This window comes from Mauremys mutica, chromosome 1, assembly GCF_020497125.1.
Source record: "Mauremys mutica isolate MM-2020 ecotype Southern chromosome 1, ASM2049712v1, whole genome shotgun sequence".
Taxonomy (NCBI): Eukaryota; Metazoa; Chordata; order Testudines; family Geoemydidae; genus Mauremys; species Mauremys mutica.
In genome coordinates this window covers 241783188-241810058 of record NC_059072.1, presented here as the reverse complement: position 1 = coordinate 241810058, position 26871 = coordinate 241783188, and the positions used below count along the sequence as shown (strand labels likewise).

The 26871-nt window shown below is 42.6% G+C and overlaps 1 protein-coding gene across 1 annotated transcript; it reads left to right on the top strand.

The window, feature by feature from the left end:
• The first annotated feature begins 706 nt into the window (after positions 1-706).
• Positions 707-26272, top strand: CHST7 (carbohydrate sulfotransferase 7). Its single transcript, XM_045004814.1, has 2 exons — positions 707-2297; positions 22528-26272. Exon 1 carries the CDS (start codon positions 840-842, stop codon positions 2268-2270), a length of 1431 nt encoding a protein of 476 aa, XP_044860749.1. The 5' UTR covers positions 707-839; the 3' UTR covers positions 2271-2297; positions 22528-26272.
• The last annotated feature ends 599 nt before the right edge of the window (positions 26273-26871 follow it).

The window sequence follows — 26871 nt, the reverse complement described above, 5'->3', positions numbered from 1 at the left end:
TATCTACTTCTGTACATCCTATGTAGAGGATCCTGTGAGCTAGAAAGCTTTTCTCAGGATTTGAACTTTCCCCAAGTTTGCAGTAGGTTTGGATCTGAGGTTCCAGATTAGGCCCATCACTACTCTAAGGGTATCAATTTTGTATCAGAAAATGTTGCATCCCATTTTTGTGGAGGTTTTAAATCAACCCAGCACCTTTCCGCAGAACCCCTGGACCTTCCAAAATGATTTCTGGTGAGTGTGTGATTCCTCTCTCTCGGTTCATTGACAGATCATCACCCCCTCACTAGTAAAAAGGCCACCACTGCAGACCAATCTCTCTACTGGGTAAAGCTGCAGAAGAAAGGGCAGGTTCAGTGGCACTGGCACAATTTGTACAGTGGTGCTGAAAGCCACTGAACAAAATTATAAACCCTCCCTGTTTAGGAGTGAAACCACTTCAAGACAGCAGCCCTGGTCTGGTTCCAGAAAGAGGCCACTGAAGGTTGCAGCCTGATGGGGAGGAAGAGGCGACTCCTCGGCCAGCAGGGGCAGTTGTCTGTCTGTGGGGAGCTTCAGCAGCTGGCTATGGGGAAGGAAGGCGGGGGCAGCAGCCTCTTTGCTGTTCTAGCCGCGGAGTCTCCGGCACCTGGGCGTGTTTTTCCAGACGGGGAGGGACCCACGGAGCCAACACCCCCAGGCACCGCCTCCGCCCTCCTCCTCCAAGTTTGAGCGCTTTCCAACAGGCAGGACTCTCCCTGCTGCTGCGGCGGCGGCGGCTCAGCCAGAGCCCAAGCGCAGGGCGGGCGGCGGCGACTGGCTGCAGACGCCGCTGCCCGGCAGCCGAGCCCGGCGGGGCGATGAAGGGGCGGCGGTGGCGGCGCTGGCAGCACCGCCGCCTCGCCCTGCTGCTGGTGCTCTACACGCTGCTGCTGCTGCTCCTGGTGCCCTACGTGCAGGACTACGGGGCCCGGCGGGGGCGCGGGGCGGAGGAGGCGCCGCTGCAGCCCCGCTGCCCCAGCCTGCAGGAGGCGCTGGGCGAGTGGGGCTGGGAGGAGGAGAAGGAGGAGGAGCAGTCGCCGGAGGGCGAGGGGGCGGCGGCTGGCGGGAGCGAGGCCGGCGGCGGCGGCGGCGGGAAGCGGCACATCTACCTGCACGCCACCTGGCGCACGGGCTCCTCCTTCCTGGGGGAGCTGTTCAACCAGCACCCGGACGTCTTCTACCTGTACGAGCCCATGTGGCACCTGTGGCAGGCCCTGTACCCGGCCGACGCGCTCAGCCTGCAGGGCGCCCTGCGCGACATGCTCCGCTCGCTCTTCCGCTGCGACTTCTCCGTGCTGCGCCTCTACGCCGCCCCGCCCGCGCCCCGGGACCCGCTGGCCCCTCCGGCCCCGGGCGGCGGCGGCGCCGCCAACCTCACCACGGCCGCCCTCTTCGGCTGGCGGACCAACAAGGTGATCTGCTCGGCCCCGCTCTGCCCGGCCGCCCCCTGGGCCCGCCACGAGATCGGCCTGATCGACGGCGCCGCCTGCGAGCGGAGCTGCCCGCCGCGGGGGCTGCGGGAGCTGGAGGCCGAGTGCCGCAAGTACCCGGTGGTGGTGATCAAGGACGTGCGGCTGCTGGAGCTGGGCGCGCTGCTGCCGCTGCTGCGGGAGCCCGGCCTCAACCTGCGGGTCATCCAGCTCTTCCGCGACCCCCGCGCCGTGCACAACTCCCGCCTCAAGGCCAAGCAGGCGCTGCTGCGGGAGAGCATCCAGGTGCTGCGGAGCCGGCACCGCGCCGAGCCCCGGGGACTCCCCCGCCGGCAGCTCCTGCCCGCGGCCGGGCTGGGCGGCGGCGGCGGCGGGATGCGGGCGCAGCAGCAGCACCGGGCCGAGTTCTTCCTGAGCGGCGCGCTGGAGGTGATCTGCCAGGCCTGGCTCCGCGACCTGCTCTTCTCCCGCCGCGCCCCGGCCTGGCTGCGCCGCCGCTACACCCAGCTGCGCTACGAGGACCTGGTGCGGGAGCCCCGCGCCCAGCTGCGCCGCCTGCTGCGCTTCGCCGGCCTGCCCGTGCCGCCCGCCATGGAGAGCTTCGTGCTCAACATGACCCGCGGCGCCGCCTACTCCTCCGACCGGCCCTTCCTCATCTCCGCCCGGGACGCGCGGGAGGCCATCCACGCCTGGAGGGAGCGGCTCAGCCAGGAGCAGGTGCGCCAGGTGGAGGCCGCCTGCGGCGAAGCCATGAGCCTCTTGTCCTACCCGCCCAGCGCCGAGCCCGGCGGCGGAGCCCGGGAGGGGGACAGCAGGTAGCGGCTGCCTCGTGGACGGGACATGCAGGTAACAACACGCTTCCCTCATCTTTCTACCTGCGGGGCCTGGGCAGAAATGCAGCAGCCTTTCCTTGAGAGAGGGGAGAGCCCGAGGGAGAGGGCGACAGACAGGTGGGATCCCGCTTCTAGGGATAGGAACGGGGTGGGGGTGAAAGTCTGGCTCTGTTGAAGTCAGTGGGACTTTTGCTACTGGATCGCTCTACACTTTGAGATGGAGGTGTAATTTCTGGCTGGAGGCCAAACACCCTTGCTAGCTCTAATTGAACTAGTTGGATGAAACTGATGAGGTCTACCCAGCAACTAGACACTGGCCTGTGCCAGCTGACTTCTGGGGTAGGTAGCTGTTTCATTGCTGTGTAGATGTCAAGGCTTGGGTAGGAACCTGGGGCTCAAGGACCCTGTGGGGTTGGAGGGTCCCAGAGCCTGAGTTTGCAAGTCTACATAGCAATGAAACAGGCTCATAAGCCCCAGTCAGCTGGAGTGGGCCAGCTGTAGGTTTTTCTTTGCTGTGTAGACATACCCTGAAAGTGTAGCTGTGGCCATGCAAGTGGTGGGATAGGTTAGCTGCTGGAGTAAGATCCCACCTGCTCATACTTAGGAAGCCAGCTTCTGCCACTACTGGCGCCCATCCTGACTACACTTACATTTTTAGTGCCCAAGTTCAGTCAGGGCTAATGTGGGCCTGGCTCCCCAAAATGGAAATCACGCCTCCACCTCAAAGAGTAGCCATTGACTTTAGTGGGGCCAGGATTTCATCCTTAGTGCATTGGGCTGGAGGAGGGTATCACCCCCTCACTGTGTTGAGAACTGGGTTAGATTTTAATTAAGATAAGTGGGCCAGAGTTATGAAGTTACTCTCCTCCCACACTGGACTTTACTCCCCGCTGCTGACCTTGGGACTGTCACACACCTAGTTGCACACATTCAAATGAGGCCTGGACATCTGGCTTTAAAATTGCCACTGTTAAGCTTCAGAGTTAGGCCTGGTCTACACTACGGGGGGGTCGAACTAAGGTACGCGACTTCAGCTACGCGAATAGTTCGCTACCTTAGTTCGACTGACTTACCCGTCCTGACGCCGCGGGATTGAAGTCTGCGGCTCCAAGGTCGAACTCTGAGAAGTCGAACTCTCCGCGGCACCCTTAGTGAGTGCACTGTTGAGATTAATAGGGACAGTTACTGTTCCTATAATGCTGTTGTTTCAGGCCAGGCGCAATACTTCTGTCGATCATTGCAAGGTTATTTTTGCAACAGAGTTGGAACCTTTTTTTTTTTTTTTAAGTGAAATCTCTTTCTGCAACATTATATTGGTCAGAAAAATGCAGCAGTTGGGTTAGGAATGTGACATCCTTAGACTACAAGCAAAGGAGTTGGGATGCAGGAAGACATTACAGTGTACCCTCCCCACATCTGATGGGAGCAGATCTAGTTAGATCTCTGTTCCCCAGGGCTTTAGCAAACCTTGTCCTAAAATGTTCCAAGAATTGGTGCTTTCACTCCTTCCTCTTGAGACTTTCCCTTAATGGGTTTGTGACTGGGCCACATCTGATGTTAAAGGCACACTGTCAATTGAGAAATCCCAGTCAAAGCAAACTAATACTCTCCTTGCGTCTCGTAAAAGTATCATCTTAAGTTAAAACTGAAAAGACTTTAAAATAACTTACCTAATTTTCTTGTTTTGTCTTGGATAGTGAAAACGGGTAAGTAACTAGCACTTCATGGTTCTTTGGAATTAGAAAGCATTGTACATTGAAGGGATGATGTCAAACCTAATTTATCCTTACATCTACATCATGTAAAAGCAGGCTCTTATTAAAAACCTAAAGCTAACCAATGTTTCTAGAATTTTTAAAAGTTCTCATGGGAACAATCATTAAACATTCCAGATAGTATGAAACTAAGTACTGTATACAAAACTGTAACTCCTTTGATTCTTTTCATTGCTCAAATTAAGAGAAATGCAAAGAATAAATACACAGCCTAAACAAGTCATATCTTAATTTTTTTTATCTTAATTTTAAGGTAAGGTGTTAATGTTTCTTTTATCATACGATTTCTTAAGACTACAAATGTTAAGTAGAATTTAAACTATTTTCATAAGAACACTTACACAAAACAGGTTAAGCCTTGAATTTATATTCTGTATTAAGTTCTATAAAGCCTAACAGACCTTTTAACTGCTTGGGGTGCACGTTTATAATGGAGAAAGGTGTCTTCACCTGAGAAGGGCTTTGCTTCCATTCACACTAACCCAATAACCTACTGACTGGGCTGGAGATAATCTTTCTCTGTGTGGATTATAGTACAGCACTGCTAATACCATATGTTGGAAACGCATGAAGTCAAAGGAAGGAGAGCTATTTCCACTTCCTTGTATTTGACACTAGTACTGTAGATGGTGATCACAGGAATGGAGTAAGCACTTGGCTACAGCAAGGGGTTTGAAGATGTCTGTTTAATCAGAACTCTGACATTCTTTTTACAAAATTCCTAATGTAGGAATGTTTTAAAGTTGGTTTGTCATATCTAATGTGACTCACACATTCTTCTGGCTATCTTGTAAAAACTTCTGAGAATGAAAAGTGAATACTTAATATTTCAACTCTGGTTCTCTGCACTAACTGAGATAACATTTTACTTTCCTAACTTCCTGCCTGACACAGGGTGCTCCAGTGCACAGGATTTTGTCCGTCACATCCTATCCCAACAATAACATCCTCTCAGCTGGTAAATTTGCACCCAAACAATTTAAAAATATTTCCTATCAAGGTTAAGACAAACCAATATTGGAAAGGTCTACCTATCCTGAAGTTTGTTTAAAATTTTTAGGATTCAGTTTGAGTTTTAAGATACTGGTTTCAGTTGAATTTCCTGGAACTCGCATATTGGGGTATATTTTCATTTGTGGGGAGGGGAGGGAAGTTGTATTTCAGAGAAGTGGATCTTTAAATTGTTAGACTTTCTTTTTTTAATCTGATGACATTTAGACAAAGCTGCAAGGGCATTCAAGGTTATACTCAAATTTATATGTAACCCTCAGATACAAAATGAGACTATGAACTTCAAATCGGGGATAATCCTGGATCAAGAATAAAACTATACATGTAAAGTGTTGAAAATAAAGGCAGTTTAAAAGAAATGTTTTACAGCTACTGTTACTGGAGGGGCATTTGAATTAATTACATTGTAGGTTTTGGTGACTGGTATGTTGCACTGGAAAGAATTGCTTAATACACTTTTGCAGGGGAAGATATAACCTTAATACTAGTATTAGTGGCAGAAGCATGCTTCTAGGGGAGAATATATCCCTAAAAATGTTCTTGAGAAATTATTTAATTTCACTTTGTCGAGCAAGTTTTGAGTTCCCCCTTTTTTTTTTTTTTTTTTAAACTCACTCTTTTTGTACTGAAATGACCTATTTTATAGCCTAAGGGCCATTTCTGTGTTCTCGTGCAGCCTTATGCGGTCAGGTTGCATAGAGTGTGCGAACAGAATTTAAGTGGCATTTTACCTTTTATTAGAGGAACAGTACTCATATTAGGTCACCTCACTCTAAAACTTAACCATGTATATACCCTACCTAACTTGTACTGATGTGCTTGAGAAGAAACTGGTGAGACTTTATTGCATACAGAAAGATCAAAAAAGGATTTCTGTCTTTCCATCAAAAACCCCAGCAATTTTGAGCTTGATTCATTTGTAACAAATTCAACTGGGGATCTTCACCTTGCAATATCAGAATACTCAGTTCTCCTGGGGCAATTGAGTGTGCATAGCACCTTGCAGGATCAAGTTGTAAAAATGTGAGCAGAGTGCTACACCACTGTTGTGAATGAACACATAAAATTTCACTTTCTCTAAAGTCACTCTGACTAAGACTGAAGCATAATCTGCCTGGTCCATTCAGCTTAATCTGTTGCATCCACTAGAAAAATAGATAACATTCATAAACTGTTTAATTTTAACTCAAACACCTATTGCAGGGTTTCTCAAACAGGGGTCGCCGCTTGTGTAGGGAAAGCCCCTGGCAGGCCAGGCTGGTGTGTTTACCTGCCCCGTCCGGAGGTCCGGCCAATTGCGGCTCCCTCTGGCGGCGGATCACTGCTCCGGGCCAATTAAACACACTGGCCTGGCCCGCCAGGGGCTTTCCCTACACAAGTGGCGACCCCTGTTTGAGAAACCCTGACCTATTGAGTTTAGCATAAATTCAAGTATCTGACTTGCCCTCAATATCGAAGTCCTTTCTACATCCTCAGTTGAATTTGTTCATTAACATCACTGCTCCTTATTTTATTAGTGATCAGTTTAAATGTATTTTCCTGCCCTTACACTTTATCTGATATTTATGTATTCTTTTCACAGTGGAGGAAAAAAAACTACAAAGAGTCTGTCCTGCAATTAACATTCCACCTCTAGAGTAATTCAAATTTAAAAAAAAATAATTAAAAACAGAAATGTCCTGAACCCAATACTAGGCAATACACATAACTGAAGAAAGTTTGCAGAGTTCAAAATCTTAAGAGTAGGATTTTCAAAAGCATCTAGGTCACATTCAGAGACCATAAGACTTGTGCATCTTCAGGGTCTAGATTTTAAAGGTTGCAATTGCAACTCAGTGTTGCAATGCCTAACTGAGTTAGGAGCTGAACTCTTATTGAAAAAAATAACATAGGCATTTAGGACCCTTAGTATCATTGACTTCCAGGAGATATAGGCTCATAAGTTAGGCATTGCAATGCTCAGTGAAGCAATCCCTAAATACTCTTTAAAATCTGGGCCCTAAATCACTTAAAGTGCTTTTGAAAACTTCATCATCAATGCATTTAAGGCTGACAGCAAATTAATGTGAATTTTTCCCTTGAAGGTGTATTGCAGGGGTAGGCAACCTATGGCACGCATGCCGAAGGCGGCATGCAAACTGATTTTCAATGGCACTCACACTACCCAGGTCCTGGCCACTGGTTCGGGGGGCTCTGCATTTTAATTTAATTTTAAATGAAGCTTCTTAAACATTTTAAAAACCTTATTTACTTTTCACACAACAATAGTTTAGTTATATATTATAGAGTTAGAGAAAGAGCCCTTCTAAAAACGTTAAAATGTATTACTGGCACGCAAAACTTTAAATTAGAGTGAATAAGTGAAGACTCGGCACACCACTTCTGAAAGGTTGCTGACCCCTGACGTATGGTGTCTTTTAGCCTGTTTGCAACATACTCTCCTCAGTCTGGAAACTTACCTATTGAGTGTGGAGCACAAAAATATAGTGTCAGCTAACAAAGAATATTGATATTTATCTGCTCTGTTGTAGGAGATTAAGAACAAATCTTAAATCAGGACTAGTGCTGTACAGTTTTAGTATGTAAGAGCTTTCGCGTTAAGCAGAAGCAGATCTTGTTGAAAGTGAGATGGTGAGAAACTACGGTTAAATTGCATTCTGAGAACAGCTGAGAATTACTGCTGAGACACTTTGTTTTGCACCATTTTAGCTCTTCATAGAAGAGCTTTTACTTTCATTTTTAAAAAAAAAAGCAAAATCCCAATTCTAGTGCATGGGGTGGTTAAACAAAAAGTACAATTGATCATTAAGATGGAGGGGCAGCACCATAAACACTTTTCATAGCTGAGCTAAATGCCAGAGGTTTAGAAAGGATAGATCGGTGCCAAAAATTCATAAGATTTTTAGCAGTTTAGGCTGAGATTTGGAACAACATACTTGCATTCCATCCTGTGTAATGACGTAACAGCTTCTGTATACAGTTTCATGGGAAAACAGGAACAAAGCTGATAAATGTTTCAAAGGATAATTTGTATCATCTGCTTTAAAGATTAGCTGTCATGCAGTTACCTTCAGATATGTAGGAACTCGAGCAGTATAGCTGTTGGTAAAATATTACATTATACTTATTTACTCCAAATCTGAGACTTCAGATCTAGACTCTGATTCATATGCATTAATACAATCAATATATCTGCACATTTAAACTGACAGTCTAGGTACTGTGTGATTTGCTGTACTGATACACATTTGCACAAACGATGAATGTCCAATGACAGCAATATTTACCCCTCGTTTTACTTTGTTTTAATTTGGCACTTCATAGATCAGTATTCAGGTGGTAGTTGTAGAAATTCATGCAATATGCTGGTGTATATCAAGTACAGAGGAAACAGTCTTAATATTTCAGGAGTATTTTTATATTTTTCCCGATAAATGCAAAGATGTACACATTATGATAGTGATTTCCTCTGAAAAGGGTTAAATGACAGTGGACTTTCTCATTTCTTAATGGTTTTCATATTGCATGTGTTCACTAAACAGTTAAAGATCTTTTTTTTTTCCCTGTCAACCCTGCAAGTTCAAAGAAAGGCCCAGAGTCCAACTAAGTTCTTTCCTTTTCTCAGATATCAACACTAAAAGTTTCAGCAGGCCAAATTATGCCCTCAGACACTTATGCAAACTTGTTGCAATGGAACTATATTTCAGAAGGGGAAAAATTATGCTAAAAAATAAACAGAATATGTTCTGAGATGCATTGGCTCTGTAACCCTAACAAGAATACAAAGAATTAAAAACTTGTCACTAAAGCTGGCTGATAGGGACAGTAAGGCCTAGGCTACACTAGCGGGGGGGTTTGACCTAAGATACACAACTTCAGCTACGCCAGGTATCTTAGTTGGACTTACCTGGCTGTCCTCACAGAGGCGAGTCAACTGCCGTAGCTCCCCCGTCGACTCCACTTACTCCTCCTGCTGAGGTGGAGTACAGGCGTCGATTCGGGGATCGATTTACCGCATCTAGATGAGATACAATGCATCGAACACTACCTGCCGATCTGGCGGGTAGTATAGACGTACCCTAAGTATAGTATGTGATATTTTGAAATAGGGTATGTCCACCAGGGGTAAAAAAAACACATGGCTGATCTGGATCAGCTGACTTGGGCTTCTGGGGCTACAGCTCAAGGTTGAAAAATTGTTGTGTAGATGTTCTGGCACAGGCTGGAGCCCTATCTCTGGGACCCAGAGAGGGTGGAGGGTCCCAGAGCTCAAACTCGAGCCTGATCATCTACATGGCAGTTTTTAGTTCGGCAAACCCAAGTAAGCTGACCGCCATGGCTGTGCTGCGGGTTTCTATCCCTGTGTAGACATACCCATAATCATTTTTTCAGAATAAAGCCACGTGCTGTATTAAATGTTGGTTTGCCACTTGCATTAAACTTGACAGAGCCCTACCATTTAGAAAAGGAGATAGGAAGAACAAGACTGTCAGTGAAAGATTTGACTTGACAGACATTTTCAAGATCCTACTTGTGTTAATCCTGGTCTTTCAGTTTGAGATTCTCTTGACCTGGATCATTTAATGTGCAGTTTAAATTGATAGCCCTTTTTAATCAATTAAAAGCCTCCTGATTTAATGTTTTTTAAGAATGGGAGATCCATCACACTTCTGTTTTAGAGGGATACATCTGGCAGCCTTGGCTCCAGCAACAGGCCAAAGAGAGAATAACTTCTCAGTACTGAGAGTGTGATTATCTTTGTATTTAGTGCCAAGAAACTCTAGCTGTCGGTACTGGTGTGTTAAGCTGTGACAGTGACCTATATTACCACCGTACTGGGTTCTGACCCTTCACAGCCAGGTTTATCTTGCATTGCTTGACTGAAATGAAGATGATGATATTCTAGATGGCGTTAACAGCACACATTAAGGTTGCCAGACATTCCCTCTTATAAGAAAGACCCTGTTTTCAGCTACTTATAGTGTTGTCAAACTTCAACCACTTGGGCTGAAATGTTCCATTCTAGGAGTGTGGGTGAGTGGTATGGAGCCGGGGTGGGGAAGAGACAGGACTGAGACAGGGACAGGTTGGAGGGGGTGGGGGCACAAGGTTTCAGTCTTGAGGGAAACAAGCAGACTTTTCTGCCCACTAGAACATAGGCTCCTCCAGAGCCTAGGATGGAACCTGAGATTCCTGAATCTCATAATTCCTCTGCTGTCAGCAAATATCTATGAAACCCACTGGCAAACTGTCTCTTCTCCCCCTTCTAGTTCTAGTCCACACATGGTAACCTACTACTGCTATTGGTTACTCTGTTAGCTTAAGTGGCAGGGGTCTGTGTGGTAGAGATAAACGTTCCAGACGTCTTGATGAACCACATGGGTATCAATGTGATGCCACATGATGGAATTTCTCTTTTTCAGTTTGCTTTTTTAAAAACCTAGGTTAATGTGACTAATGACACTGTGTACAGCTTTTACTGTTTAAAATGCTATTGGGTACAAGCCTGAAGAGGCTCCAGTCTAATTTTATTTTTTTGAGAGGGGTGGTATGTGTGAATTGATAAGAAGATATCAAAATGTGCATATATATATAATAGTACTGGACACAAATTATGTTAAAAGAACATTATGCAAAGTCAAGCACTCAAAAATTAGAAAAAGCCAGAATTAAGATTGTGCAATCTTAACTCAGCCCCTTTCTGTGTATGCTTGTTTTTTTCCACGGGACCCCTGACTCATTCAGTACACAGATTGGACCTGCTCTGGGGGTGAATCAGGGTTGTGTGGTGAAGGAGACTGTTGTCTGTAGTACCCCTGCTTCATTTGTTGCAGAAGTCAAAAAATGTGTAGCAAATGAGGCAGGGGATTGCAGAAAGGGAAGGATGGGCTCATGGTTGAGGCAGGTGAATGCTATCTTGGAGAACTGAATTCTATTGCTGCCTCTGCCACAGCATTACTGTGTGATACTTGGCAAAACACTTAAACTAAACTTTTCCCAGGTGGTCACTGATGAACTGGTACTCCTCTTCTGGGTGCTCAACTTGACACTGTGGTCTGATTAGCAGATATGCAGAGCACTCAGCAGTGAAACTGAAATCAGTGGGAGCTGTGGTTGAGTATATAAAGCACTGTATCATGGTAAGTACTCTGGAAAATCTGCATTTTAGTCGTCTCAAATTGGGCACCCAAAAGGAATAGATACTTCTCTATAAAATGGGAATGATTACCAGCCCCTCGTCTCACAGGGGTTTGAGAAGATAGTTAGATTGATTAAAGCATGTGACTCATTTGAATACTGTAGTGCTGAGTGTTACAGAAAAGCCCACAAGAAAATTAATAATTCTGTGTTCAGAGCAGGGTGTGAACAGTGTGTAGAAAATAAGGCCAATAGCCACAGATTCAACAATAAGGAGAAAATAAAATATTGAACAACTACCTACTCATTAACTGTGCACTATCAATCCTGTGTACTGACAGAGGCAGGTGTCCTATGGGAGAAAAATGGTATGTGATCAGGTAATTAATGTGCTCCCTCTAGTGCATCTATCTTTAATGATATAAGAGGCAAGCTTATTTCTGGCATTTCCTAACTTTGGAGTGCTTAATTTTGAAACCTTAAATGTTCTTTTAATGTACCGTATGGATATTTCTGAAAAATAAATAAGATGCCTAAGCTATGTTGGCAAGAGAGTTGAGATTCTTCCTTCACTCTTCCCAACTGATGCAGCTGCTGCTTTGAGAGGGATGACCTGAGTGAACACTCCTTTTCAGAAGCTGTTTCTGAACTATTTACAGTATATAACTACATTTGATGTGAAATGTATGATCAGACTAACTGTAAGGTGTGTCCTTCTGGGGGAAATATTGTATTATGATGTAACTGGAAAACAATCTATTAGCAATCTTCTGATTGAAGGCTCTAATTTTAGCAAAGTCTCTTTAAATATTTCAGTTCTTGTTTTGACCAAGTATTTAATTCTATTTAGTTCAGTCACTTACTATGACAGTATAGTATTTCATGAAACTTAAGCCTTGGAGAGATATTGAGTTAAAATAAGAACTGTCTTAACAGTTTCTCAGAACTCAATAAGTATCGTAAGGGTTTGTATGAGCCAATTTCCTCTCTGAAAAGAGGTGTTTGCTATAGGACTGAGCTTCTTGCTTAAAGCTGATTTTCACTGTTTCACAAAGGCAGAGGCGCAGTACCAGCCCATTGGGGGTTCTAAGCAGGAATACTTTTGGGGTCTTCCCCCCCCAACACAATAAGAAGTGAATAGGGGGCCTGTTGAGCTGCTTGGGCCCCTAAGCAATTGCTTAGTCTGCTTATGCCTAGCACTGGCTCTCCACAAAGGTTTCTGTGTCTTTAACAAAGATGAAGACTTCTACAAAATGGACACAAGTGACTTAGGACTGCTTTCAGGTCAACTACATGCAAAATGCTTGTTGTACTTAACAATAAGCAGAGAATCTTCAGTCATAGGTTTCATTTTAGATCACAAACTTGTTAATTTAAAGTTAAGTCTTCCAGTAAACTCCTTGATTAAAATATAAGTAATATTTGCCTTAGTCAAAATTCTCCTCTAAGAGCTTAACATTTAAGCTCTAATTATTGAGAGTCATTCACAGTCTGTATTACTGATACTGTAGATTGAATCTTTTGCTTGTGGTCTAGATCTGTTTCAGTAGCTGTAAAGCCACAAAGCCTCTGTTACTGTTGTACTGTCAGACCCTGGGCTGCTTTTGATTTTCCTTAATATATAGTGCTCTTGACTTAGGGCTAAACGAGTATGTAATTACTAATAAGCCATTTTAAGACTGTCAACAGTCTGGGCTTACTTTGAAACTGAAGTTTGCTTGGAGTTATTCCAACATGTTCCCTCATGCCTGTATCTAACTCTTAAAAATTCCTACCATGAGTTCTGGTTTTAGGAGTCAGACTCCCTGAAGGCTGCTGTGGGAACATTCTTGAATGACTGAGGATTTGGAGACCAGATGTTGTTGGAAACATAGCCATTCCTCGGCCAGTAAGTGGGTTGGGCTATGTGGATGTCACAATTGGCCCGTGGTTCTGAATGGCTGGGCTGAACTTGCAATAAAAGAAAATGTATTTTGTAATCTCTTCTGTTGGAAACAATGAGCCAAGCATGCAGGGTACAGGCTGCCTTCGGTGGGAGAAAAGAATCCTTATTTAGTATTTTATTATGAAGCAGCTAGAATCATTTTCAGTTAAGGGGTATGGTTAACAGATGCAAACGTTTGATCATGTACTGCCACTTGGAACTCTGGACATTGGAAAAAGCAGAGATCCTGCCCTAAAACAGCTTTTCAATGAGCATATGCGTGGGTTCTTAATGGCTCTTCCATGGAAGATACTATCTTAATTTCCGGATAAGCCGGAGATGACTGCAGTTCAGGTTGAGTACATAAATGTTTAAGTGTAAAAATGTTCAGAGATATTGTAATTATTCCAAAACCAAGCATTATAACACCCTAGACTTTTTTGGTATGGGTTACACTTGAAAAGAAATTGAAACATGCTAAGATGCCCATTCACCCTTAACTCTGCCTGTAGTGACACTATGCAATAACCATACTTTAGTACAGGGGTCGGCAACCTTTCAGAAGTGGTGTGCTGAGTCTTCATTTGTTCACTTAAAGGTTTCGTGTGCCGGTAATACATTCTAATGTTTTTTAGAAGGTCTCTCTCTATAAGTCTATATATTATATAACTAAACTATTCTATTGTAAAATAAACAAGGTTTTCAAAATGTTTAAGCTTCATTTAAAATTAAATTAAAATTTTGATCTTACGCCGCCAGCCCGCTGCTGGTCTGGGTTTCTGTTCACCTAGGCCGGCAGTGGGCTGAGCAGGGCCTGCGGCCGGGACCCTGGCTGGCAAGGGTCTGGCAGCCAGAATCCCAGACCAGCAGTGGTCTGTGCGGGGCCGGAGGCCGGGACCCCAGACCGGCATTGGGCTGAGTGGCTCAGCCCACTGCCGCTCCAGGGTTCCATTCACCGGCTCCTGCCAGCTGGGATCCCGGCTGCCGGACCCGCTCAGCCCGCTGCAGGTCTGGGGGTCCCGGCCCTGCCCACATACAGTAGTACCTACCTTCTCCCTGGTTCTGGCCCATTCTCTTCCTCTCTCTGCACTGAGCTGAGGGTGGGAGTGCACTGAGCACAGGGCTGGGTGTGAAGGGTCTGGCCAGGAGCTAGAATGAGGGAGGGGGCACAGGTTTGGGGCAGGAGGTTTGGGTGTGGGGCACTTAGCTGGGCAGCTCCCATTTAGTGCGAGGGGTGCAGGTGGGAATGTGTGGGGGGGTGCAGGAGCTCCCATTTGGTGCTCGGGGTGGGGATGTGGGGGGTGCATGGGGCGTGGGGGAGCTGGGTGTGTGTGAGGGTCCCGGTCAGGGCTGGGGTTGTGGAGGGTGTGCGAAGGAGTCAAGCAGAGGGCTGGGTGTGTATGAGGCGGGTGCAGGGGCCTGAGGTGTGTGTGGGGCTGAGGGCTGGGTGTAGTGGGAGGGGTCAGGGCAGAGGGCTGGAGGGGATATTAAAAATCGGCTCGTGTGCTGTCTTTGGCACATGTGCCATAGGTTGCCGACCCTTGCTTTAGTATATAATACGTTGATGTGTCATCCCAGATTAAACTAAGGACATTCATTTCTCCCCCCCCCCCTTCCAATGGTTGTTTGGATACCTTGAGGTATGAAAATGCATAGTTAACACATTTGGATTTCTTAAGTTTAACCTTAACTCTGGATTTCCTCAAGCAAAATTCCCAATGTACATCTCAAGGAGTTTTACTTGTGTAAGGACTGTACTTGGGTCTGATGTGGATTCCACTTAGGTGGTAAAACACTAAAAATCTTTAGACCAGTTTGGCAGTTCTGAGTATCTGAACGTTGCCCAAGAGAAGCTTTAATTTAGCTTTGTCTACAGTAGAATGTGTTTGCTGGTACAGCTATACCAGCAGATTCTCATAGCGGAGACACAGCGTATACTGGCAAAATAACACTTCCCAATATGCACCCCAGACTGAATAAGCTGTATCAGCTAAGTGACTTTTTTGCTGGTATAACTGCATCTACACTAGGGCTTTTGCTGGCATAGTTATATCAATCAGATTTGGGGGAGTGGGAGAAATCACACCTCTGATGTAGCTATACTGGCAAAAGTTTTCAGTATAGACTGTAGGGTACAGACAGCCTGTACCTTTCCTTGTATGGTAGCTGCATTATAGAGGGAGTGCTACTATGAATAGCTGAAGTTGCTTAGGCATGTGCATAATGACCCCCCATTCTCAGTTGTTTAAAGCTTCCTGAAACATTCACCATCCTTGTTTGTGCAGAGCTGAAGCATGATTTTATTTGTTTTTAAAGCTGGAGAAAAAAATGGTTCAGCAATAGTCTCGCTCTGCCCATGAAAAAACTTGTAATTTTATTCTAAAAGAAGCCTAGTTCTGAGCAGGGTGTGGTATAAAGTGGAAATTTGGCAGAAAAGCTGGCATTGATGGAAGAGAGGTGCCTTTTAGAGCATGTTGACTATGCTTTGAGCTAGGGGTATAATTCCAAGCTTGAGTAGAAGTACAAATGCTAGCTCTGATCATCCTAGCATGCTAAAAAAAGCAGTGTAGCCATGGCAGAGTGAGCGGAGGGGCTAGCCTCCCTGCGTTTTCTGTGCTGAGTGTACTGGGGGTGTACGTAATTGGGGGGGCTAGCCCCTCCTGCCGCTCACTCCTCTGAGACTATGCTCTATTTTTAGTGCACTAGCTCAGTTAGAGCTAGTGTGTGTGTGTGTTTCCCAAGCTAGGAATCACACCCCCAGCTCGAAGCGTAGATGTACCCTGAGTATTAGGGTAAAAAAAAAAAAAGATTTAGCTGAATTAGAGGTTGGCATATGCTGCCTTTACCTACCTCCCAGTGTTCTGAGTGACATGAGCTGCTGTGTGTCTGTGTCTAAATACAGGAGTAGGGAAAATGTAGTGAATGTGTGTGTTTTCTATGCAAGTAATTTAGGTGCAGCAAGTAACCTCATTTACTGCACCCCTTGCAGCACTATGAAATTAGTGTGCAACAAATGTTAGACAACTGCTTATTGGTTATTTCTTACTGATGACTGTGCAGTGAAATATGTAAGGCCTGGTTACTGCCTGCCCCAAAGATTCTGCACACCACACCCTTTGCAGAAGCACTTGCTTCCACCACTGACTTCTCTGCATGAAGCTGTGGGAGCATAGAGCCATTAACAATTCATCCACAGAACACAGTATTTTCAACAAAATGGCATTGGCATTCTTATGGTGTGTAGGCAAATAGCAGTGAAAATATTCCTTAAACCCTATGGAAAGATAATTAGTTTTGCAAAGTGAAACAATTGAAAGCCAGGAAGTAGAAAAGCTGATGTTACATGCATAATTTCAGCTGTGCTCCCTTGTATGTGTTACAGTGTGGACTTGAATGACATGATCCGAGATTACTGTTGTTATGCAGCATGCCTGCCTCACTCCTTGTGAAAGTTGGACAGGATCTCTGCCTCATGCTTGGTCCAATTCTGTTTGTAATTCCAAATATAAGCCCAAAGCAACTATTAAAAGCAGTGGAGTTACCACTGTAACACAGTAAGTCCTTATGTGGATGGTGCATAGTGAATGAGACATAACAAAGGCCATACTGGGTCAGACCAATGGTCCATCTAACCCAGTATCCTGTCTTCTGACAGTGGCCAGTGCCAGATGCTTCAGAGGAAATGAACAGAACAAGGTAATTATAGAAGTCAGTTTTAGGGACAGCAAGAGCATGGGGTTGAATCCCTGACCATCTTGGCTAAGAGCCATTGTAGTAATGACAAGGCCTCCTCCCTCATTCTTAAGACCCTTCGTTTTTGGTTTTTATTTTATTTAATTTTTCCTTGGAATTTATTATTACAACAACAAAACCAGGTGAAAATTTGTGGAAAAATCTATTTTTTGGGGGTAAATATCAGGGTTTATTTTGGTGGATGGAAGGATGGGGGGAAAGTATTCAGATTAATACTTTGATGAATGGAATTCAGTGTGATTTGCTGCAGAACTGAAACAGAATTCAAAACACAATGCCCCCTCTAAATTTAAGAAAACAGTATATCCCTAATTCCCAAATAAAACTTTTCATTTGAATAAACAGTTGTAGACTTTGAATGACTAGCTCAGGGGTAGGCAACCTATGGCATGGGTGCCGAAGGCGGCACACAAGCTGATTTTCAGTGGCACTCACACTGCCTGGGTCCTGGCCACCGGTCCGGGGGCTCTGCATTTTAATTTAATTTTAAATGAAGCTTCTTAAACATTTAAAAAACCTTATTTACTTTACATACAACAATAGTTTAGTTATATATTATAGACTTATAGAAAGAGACCTTCTAAAAACGTTAAAATGTATTACTGGCACGTGAAACCTTAAATTAGAGTGAATAAATGAAGACTCAGCACACCAGGGGTTGGCAACCTTTCAGAAGTGGACTAGCCTATAAATATTTACATTTAATAATTGGGCCACACCATTTGCAGGGCATACACTCAATTTCATCCTTTTTCTCCTGTTTCTGTTTTTTAAAATGTTTGAATACGTCTTTATGTCCTGAAACATATTCTGATACAGACTTTAGTTTTCTTACCATTATAGTGTCAGATCTTTAAACTTATCTGCTAACAGCTTGAAATGTGTACGTGGTGGGCGTGAGATTCATGAGCGCATTCAGATGGGCACACACTTCAGAGCTTGCGTGCATGCCTGTTTGTTGTGTGCATCTTCTAGATTAATACATAGCCTTACTTCAACAAGCAGCTTTACATATACACACAAACTGTTATATTATTGTAATACATATATCTCATTGCAATGTATTGGATTTTCCTAATAAAACAAGTTATTTTTTATATATTTGAATGATACAAAGGTAGGGTGAAAATGAGGGAAAAATGAATAATACTTTTTGTAAAACCTGGGATTTTTTTCAGTAAAGTCGGTTTAAACTGAAAATGAAAGGGCTTACTCATTCAGAATGAAGTTTGGACAGGGCTGGCAATATAGCTGATAAAGTTGTGAGAGGAGGGGTCCTATGAGCTAGGCAGGGCTTATTTAAATTTGCAGTGGGTTCTGCTTAGTGCTTTACATGTCCTGTTTACAGAATTTTTTAAAGTATTCAGTTGACAGAATAGCAAGCTCTCTGTCTTTGTGTATAGCCAAGAACGGTAATTTTTTTTCTAACACTTGTTTAGCATATCTACACATTAAATTCAAAGCATACGTTCCCCTTCAATTCTTACCTACTATAGTACGAAATTTCTGTGAAACAAAGAGCAATTTTAAATGTTCTGTTTCTCATTCCACAGAGACTCATTCTTGTTTCAATATTAAAAGGAAAACAGTAGAATCAATGTCTGTATTCAGTTTTATTTAAATCTTCAAGTTAATAGTGAACCAGAACACAAACCTTGTATTTAAAAAAAAATTCACATTTTCAAACTATCACACTACACAAAAATCATAATGAGATCTAAAGTTTTATAATAAAGACTTTGTCATGTAGACAATTTCTCTTCAAGCCTGACTCCGAACACATTGGTTATTTTGTTACTTCAAGCATATTGCAGTAACCTCTTTCTCTTTGCAAGGGGTTAAAATAGTAGTTACCCAGAATGTTCTAGACACTTAATGGAAAAGGTTAGGGAACTAGATTAACAAATACAACTTCATTGAGACTATTGTATTCTCAGTCCAAAACAAATGCTGCCCTCTCCTGCAGCAAGAACTAGTCTACTTGATAAAAACTTACGGGTTCCCCTGAAGGCTGCTTCAAAAGGATATTGGGACTTTATCGTTAAAATATTTTTTTTTCTATTTTGGAGGCAGGGGGAAAGACTGACTATGGAATTTCTACAGCTAGGTTCCACTAAAAACTATTCTGTGGGTTCTTTGCCACTGTCCACAGGATGACTTGCATCCATCTCCTATTGGAATTAGTTAAGTAGAGGATATTAGTGTACTGAAAATGTAGCGTCTGAGGCTGGGGGGAGAGAGCCCTTTGAAACTGGTCTTCAATCACCCACAGAGAACTTGTGAGAAGAGAGTCTTAAACCTTTGTTGTAAAAGGCATACCGTGTTCCTTTATTATTAAGGCATTTGAGAACAAGTGAGGCACAGGGTCAATTTATTTGGCTTGTATATAGCTTCTGAAAGTAGCCATGTTAAGTGATGTGGTCAATTTTTGCATTTCCTAAGCATAGATATTCTCTCTCTCTCTCTCTCGACTTAGATGGAAGGTACTTGCATAAGTAACAGAAAGTGACAATTTTCCAACAGGATGGATTCAGTAATACATTGCAGTGTTATCGGAGTAGAGCACCTTCTGCAAGTTCTAATGCTCTTCATTAAGCTACAGATTTGCACTAAGTAAAATTAAGTATTGCCAGCTGAATAAGAACTTGCAAGACCTTTTACTTCTATGCCCTCTCTGCCCCTACTCATCCCCCAAAAGATAAAACCTGTTAGCACAAGGATTATCTAACCCCTTGCTCTGTCATGGTAGGCTCTCATCTCTAGAGTGGTGATTTTGATAGCGGGATCTCCTTTTCAGACTCCTCCTGTCCTTCCTCTCTGTCTGTAAGCCTGACATCAGTGAAAAGGACGGATAGCTCACAGTGGGAGAGCTACAGTAGCTGCTGTTACTGTCCAGAGAGGTACATGCATTACTGCTTGTGGCTAAAAACTGACATTCCTTTGAACCAGTTTAAGGTTAAAATAACTAATGTTTACGCAAACAACTTCAAGCACACAGATGCTACTTCCTTTGGACAGCTTTACAGGTATGAAAATTCTAAGGCCATTCCTTTCAGAATCCAGTAATTAACCCCTCTTCTCCCCCCCTCACACAAAAACTTCATCCATAGGCCAGGGCAGACCTAATACAGTCCATGAATTGATTACAGTATAACCCAGAGCCACCTTCCTCTTTAATACAGAGGGGCAGCCCTGAGACTACAAATCACAGGAAGACGTATTTTTACTTTGATTGAAGCTGCAGCATAGCATGCTCAGACCTGTAGTCTCAATGGATCGCACACCTTCTGTTTAAACAAGTAGGGTGACTGCAGTCTTCCTTCATTTTATAGAAAACCATTGTGACCTGTCAGCTCTTTCCAAGTTGTCAGTATGGCCCTCATTTGGGCAAAATTTGGAGGTATCTTACTGAAGGGGGAAGACACTGAGTGATGAGGCCCCGATCCTACACTGTTGAAGTCAGTAGCAGCATTATTGCCATTTATTTCACCGAGCATAAAGATCTCAAGCCCTAAGTGAAAAACAAAAGTATTTATTCCTGAGCCATGTTGGCCACAGCCCTGTCCCTGATGCATTCTGATAGCATAAAAGTGGATAAGACGTATGACAAAATGAAAATAAGTTTTGATTTGAAAAGACCAATTTGCATTGTAAGTTTCAAACTCTTTCTGGAGCAGCTCCTAGAAGTATTTTAGTCAATCCTGTAAATGCTGCTTGTGAGCTTGTCTGACACTAACTGTGCAAGCTTACTAAAAAGAACTGCAAAAGGTAGGCTATAATAAAGTATGACAATGTTAAAGTAAGTCGAAACCTAACACAAGGCTCAAAAGTATTTTCATATGCACTGGACTAAAAAGACACTTGTTACAAATGAGAATTCATAGCAATTTAATACTTAGCTTCCCTGAGGGCTGCTGCTGTAGCAGCTTTTGTGTCTGACTCTAGTTTTTCCACAATGCTCATGAACAGAAAAAGTGGGAAAGGCAAATCAGCCTCCAGAGTAAAGCTACTTTATTACAGAGCCTTACATCAGAGACTAGCCAAGTGATGTATGACAGTAGCGGCTCTGCAATGCAACATGGACGCCCTGGAATAGTAAATCCTGTTTGATGGCAGTTTTGAAAATGATGTTCCACTGAAAGTAAAAAGTGTCCCATTAAGAGACCATCTATAACAAAAGCCCAGCTGAAGGGTTAATACCTGTATTTAGTGAGAATCAGAACAAACTTTTTGTTTGATAAAACTTACTGAATAATAGGAGTACACATAAAAGAGTTCATGGTGCCAAGGGCCCACTGCATTATATGTAGGGTAATATTAGGCCACTGGAAAAATGCATCGTGTGCTAAGGGTTCCTGCTGTCATATACTTTATTCAAGCTAAGTTTTAAAATACTTTTCTTCTTTGGTAAATAAGTGAGTTTTTGGAAGAGGGTGGGGAAGGGACTAGAAAGCTTTAACTTTAAGTATGCAGTCATTTGAAATTTAGTTGTGTAACAATTACGCTAGTCGGACTTAATATGGGTTTGACTGTGCCTTTACAAGATAGTCCATGAAAAGGTATCAGTTGAAGTATGTCTGTCTGTCATTTGCAGTGTAAATCCTGTTAAACAATACTAAGTACCCAGAGAAGTATACTATATCAATGCTAAAGTAGTGATGCTAATTTGACATATTGATAATATAATTTGACATTTGTTGGTAAAGTTCTCATGGAATGCAAAAAACACAGTGGGTCTGTAATATGCAAATTTAATTAAATTAGTGCAGGATTTGTATTATTTTCAGTGGAGTTGAATGACTTGAGAGAGGCCTGACTTACTATGTCCAGGAAATATTATTAAAAATGAATCAAATTTAAAGATAGACATGCTGCTGGATTGTGATCAAATTAGGGTTGTAATGTTTATACACTGTATAGAATGTTTACATACCATTGTTTTTCCATCACTGCTGCATAACACTGCCAGGTAATAGTTTCTCTATCACAGGACAAAATTCAGTTCTCTATATATTCAGTCTATAAAGTACTTATCATTTGACAATGAGTGCAAGGCCTGTTTGCAAATGAATAAATGTAAATGATTAAAGTACAGGTAAATCCATTGGTGTATTTGTCCATTTATGCGTACTTGTTCATACTCCTCCTGGTCTGTATTTTGTTAAAATAATATCTTACTGATCCACTGAGAGGTCTTGTATTGTTGTTAGATATTTGAATAGGGATGAGTGGCTGCAGTTTTGCATGTATGAACAAGCTAATTTGAGCCCTGGGGTTATTATTAAAACTGATTATACCGCTAAATCCATCTGTTAGAAAAAGCTTGTCAGTATGTAAGTATGCACACAGCAACAATAATTTTTCTGCTTTTATTCAGAGCATACTATTAGCTTTCACATTGTTTTATTGTAACTTGATTTCTTCTCTTCTGCCATCTCCATTTAAAATTTTTATAGTGCTGCATATTTTACTGACAATTTATTGCTACTTAATGTAGTTACAATACTGAACTTGTTTAAAATTCCTAGTTTTAAGAAAAGTTCACTGTTTTCTTAACATGCCTTCTATTTTTGAGAATAGTGAAGCTGCTAATTGCAGAAAAAATGTTCTAATGCAGTATTACTTTTCCCTCCCTCCCATAGCTTGAATTGCAGACATTGGAAGGATGCGTTACTGTAACAGCCAAGGACTGAAGAAAAAATCATCCCTGAAGAGACTACATTCCACATCCTTTCAGAACTTCAGTTTATGCTAACAACTGTACAGTTTTGCATAGCAGAACAAATTCTAATCACCTAAAACAGGTGGACATGACTTCATTTCCAGTAAGGATATGACGGTGCAATATGGACAACTATGAACCTCCAATATGGAGTGGTTTATTTTACAATTTGAAGCTGCCAGTCTATGGTCAATTGTAGGTGCTTTTTATGGCAATAAGGACACTTAAATTTTTAAAGTTACTGACAATACGTGGACAAATCATCTACCATTGCAAAAACTCAGTATTTGCAAGCGTGGTAGTTTACACTTCAGTATTGTAGCAAAGTTTTCACAGATCTAGGTGGTGAGTTTTTTCTAAGTGCTCTGCTTCCCCACCCTGTAACTGGGAATTATTTTATCCTAATACCAGGGCTGTGTTTTTAGAGTTCTGAATACAGTAAATTATATAGTAAGTTGTGAGTTTGATTATACAACCCCCCCCCGGGGGGGGGGGCGAACAGTTGAAGTGGTGCTTCCGTTTCTACTGCATTGTGACCTAATTCACAGAAAGCACAGTAACACCACACCATACTCTTACAAGAAACTACACAGAAACCTCTGTTTGTTTGGGAGGGGAAAAAGTTCAGGGCTGATCACTGGTGTCAGTTGGTATAGCTGAGGTTCTGACCCCTTATGTTAAGCTCTTACTGAAATGCCAAGCTAAAATCCACTTCAAGTTTGCCTATAACGCATACCTTAAATAATCCTTTGGTGCTGAGAGCTGGGATTTCCACAGTGCTCATTGTTAATGTACTGTATAGACCTTTTAAAAGAATGCTAAGGCTATGGGGCATTTGTTCAATGTGATCTGGGTTTAATTTAGCTCCAGATTTAAGTCTTACAAGGAGCTTGTTTTACAAAAGCTAGGACTAATAGAATAGAATTCCCATAGAAAGCTGATGAATTAGCCATTCCCTATACAGCTGGAAATCCTTTCATTGCAGCTTTGTTATGGAATGCAAAGCTGAAATGGACATTTGCATTTCTCTGTTTGGACAAGCAGGCCAGGTCTACATTAGAAATGTTTACCCGCATAGCAGTGCCTGTTAAGGCTGTGGATTTTTTGACACATTTCCATGCCTGCAAAAGCCTTAGTGTAGACAGTTATATCGGCATAAGTGCTTTTGCTGCTCTAGCTTATTTCAGTCACTGAACCTGTACATATGTATCAGAAAAGTGCAGACTAGGCCTCAGTCACTCTAGCTGAACTTCTAACAGAGAGCAGTAACTTACCAGTAAACTTAAGATTTTAAGTGGTGGTAATAGACAAGGAATGTTTTAAAAAAAAAAAAAAAAAAAAAAAAGAGCCTGACAGCATACCATGGACCTGTCCTTTTGTGCCTAGATGCTTGTGGACAGGAGTCACTCTGTCATGATTTTGATTGTTACAAACGTCAGTGCTCAGTGACATCAGTATAGATTAGTCAGTAGATCAAATAGAGTAACTTGCAGAGGAAACAGCATGGTGGCATGCAATATGGATTCAAATGTGTCCAGCCTTGATATGCACTGTGTGCGCACAACAGTGTTTTGAAAGATTCCATAAATAGATGCACACTCACCAGACTAAGATTAGCAAATCAGAAGTCATCATTCCATAGTAAATACTGACTACTTTAAGAGTTTGGTTTGTGTACCTTTGGGCAGCTGTTCTTTGAACTCTTCAGAAACAATCTGCAGTGTAATTAAAGCCACTTTCTTAACTCTGACATGTACATGTGAGCCACTGTTGAAGTTTACATTTTTTCTATTTCTTACATCAAGTGGTGGAAGGGGAAGAGTTGGTACTGAAAGTAAATTCCTCATGTTGTCCCCTTAATGTATTTTGGATCCTGCAGTCCTTCCCCTGGCAAAAAATGTACTGAAGTTCAATGGGAATTCTGCTGAATTTAGGACTTCAGCTTTAAGCACAGCATAACTGTTTCTGGCAGTATTTCTGTATTAAAACTGCATGTCTAAGCCATTTATTTGGCTTTATAATTTACCAGTTCCTTCAAAGTTTCCCTCTTTTGGGATGTAGGCTTATTTTTTCTATATTTTATTTTACAAAATGGCATTAAAACCCCATCTTAGAGGCATTTGGATTTTTATCAGATGGAATCTTAAACTTTCTTCCACAAGCTTAAAACTTACAATACAATGAAAGGATATTAAGCTACATCACATTGAAAATACTGTTTTAGTAAGACAGGGTTGCAAATACAAGAACAAATCCTCTTTCTAAATGTCCTCTGGCCCTACAAAGTACACTGGATATATGAGAAGTGTGCTCTTGTTACTGAGCTGTTCTGGTCTGCTGCTTCACTCCCCTGAAGTTTGAACTGGATCTTTCTAAGATGTGATATTGCCTTCCTTGGATTCCCCCTCCCACCCTCTTCTTTCTGTTCTCTGAGACTTTAGTCCATATACATGAAGGGTATTACTCCCACTACTCCCATCCCACTGAGCCTCCCTGGCCTGTAAGCTGAATGTTTTGAGAAAGTAAATGGCTACTAGATGACTCATTGAATACTGATTTCGCTCTGACAGGCCTTTTTCCTATCTTACAAGCTTAACTTCTCATGCTTTAACTTTTTTTTTCATTCAAGCACTTAAATTCCATTCTCACTCATGTGCAGAAGCAGGAATTCTGCCAAAATGGAGTTGGAGCAAGTTATTAGTGGTGAGTTACAACTTCAAAACAAAAGTTCCAAAAGGCAACACTGAACCTTTCTCTGAAGGGCATTAGAATGAGTGTAGTGTTCTCAGGTTTACTGTGCAGAATCAGCCTCCTGTAACCAAGATACTGGATTTTTTTTAAATGAATAACTACTTCTCTGATCATTAGTGTCTGAAGCAAGATTGCAGGTTTTGTTAAATTGAAATTATGTTTCAATGGGGCTATGTGCTGCATGTGTAAGCTTATAGAACTGGGCTCTGTGGTGGTTATAGGTAGAGCTGGTGGCACCATCTATTAAGGTTACCCAACACTTCCCATTATAAGACCCTGTTTTTAATTGTTATCTTTTGCCAAACGGTAAGCATGTAGGCTAAAATGTTCCATGCTGGGCATCTACCTCAGTTTGAAATCTTTTTAGAAAATTTCACCATGATGGTTCAGCTGTTTTAGAGAATGACAGTGGGAGGGGGGGAAAATACATTTTTCACTATTCAAAATTCTAGTGACCTCTTGGAGAAATTAGAGCCCCCATCCTGTGGAGCAAGGACTTTAAATTGGGCAGAGGCTGGGCCTTTGTATTAGGCTGTGCCTTTTACCATCCCCATGAAAGTTTGTCCAAAGGTAACCAAGTTATATACACCTTTCAAAAATGGCAGTTAGCACATGCTCATACTTAAATTTTAGCAGCTAAAATCTAAAGATTCTCTCCTTGCTTAGCATGTTTGAGCCTCTCACAGCCCCTAGCATCCTGGTCAATCCCCACAAAGCATGCTCCCTCCCCCTCACACTACATGGCAAAGGCAGATATTTCCTTGTAACTGCTGCTCCTGCCTGTTCTAGGCTAGGCACTGGAACTGGGGGAATCTGTCTTTCCTTTACTCTGTGACCCCTCTGCTGGTACCCAGGCAGCATGCAGGAGGAAGCACTCACCTGCGTGAAGTCAGTCAATGGGAGCTGTACTTTGAACAACTAAAGTGCTAATATAATAGGAAGTACTCTGACATATCAGGTTATGAGTGTCAAGCTAGGCACCCACAAAGGGGGAACTGAGATTTTAAGTAACCACGAGCTGTGAAACTGGGTTCAAAGCTAATGTGTTAAGGTTTTGTGACGCACTCATTCTAGCAATAAGTGCCACAAAAACGCCTATGAGGAAATTATATTTTTGTCCTCAGAGCCAGGTTCCATAGCGTGCAGTAAATCAGACATAAGGCCACACACTGTACAATGCGGATAAAATAAAATACTGAGTGCACTGAACGAGACACAGGTCCCATAGAAAAAGTGATAATTAAACTAGCAATGCCTACACACAAGGGGGTCAAATTAAGGTCACAGGAACCTTAATTGTAGCATTTCTTTTCACAAGAGCTTGTCTTTGCAATTTTAATGATCTTAACATATATGTGGATCACATGCAAACAAAATCTAAGTTCCTCTGGTAAGTGACATACATAAGACTAAGAGGTAGTTGTGCAGGAGAGAGAGAAGATTTTTTTTTGTCCAGAAGTATCAACAAATTAGTTTCACATCTACTAGCACTGGGGCAAAGAAACAAGCATAG

Excerpts from the sequence above, each read along its gene's own strand:
- CHST7 (XM_045004814.1), top strand. The coding sequence starts at position 840 with ATGAAGGGGCGGCGGTGGCGGCGCTGGCAGCACCGCCGCCTCGCCCTG.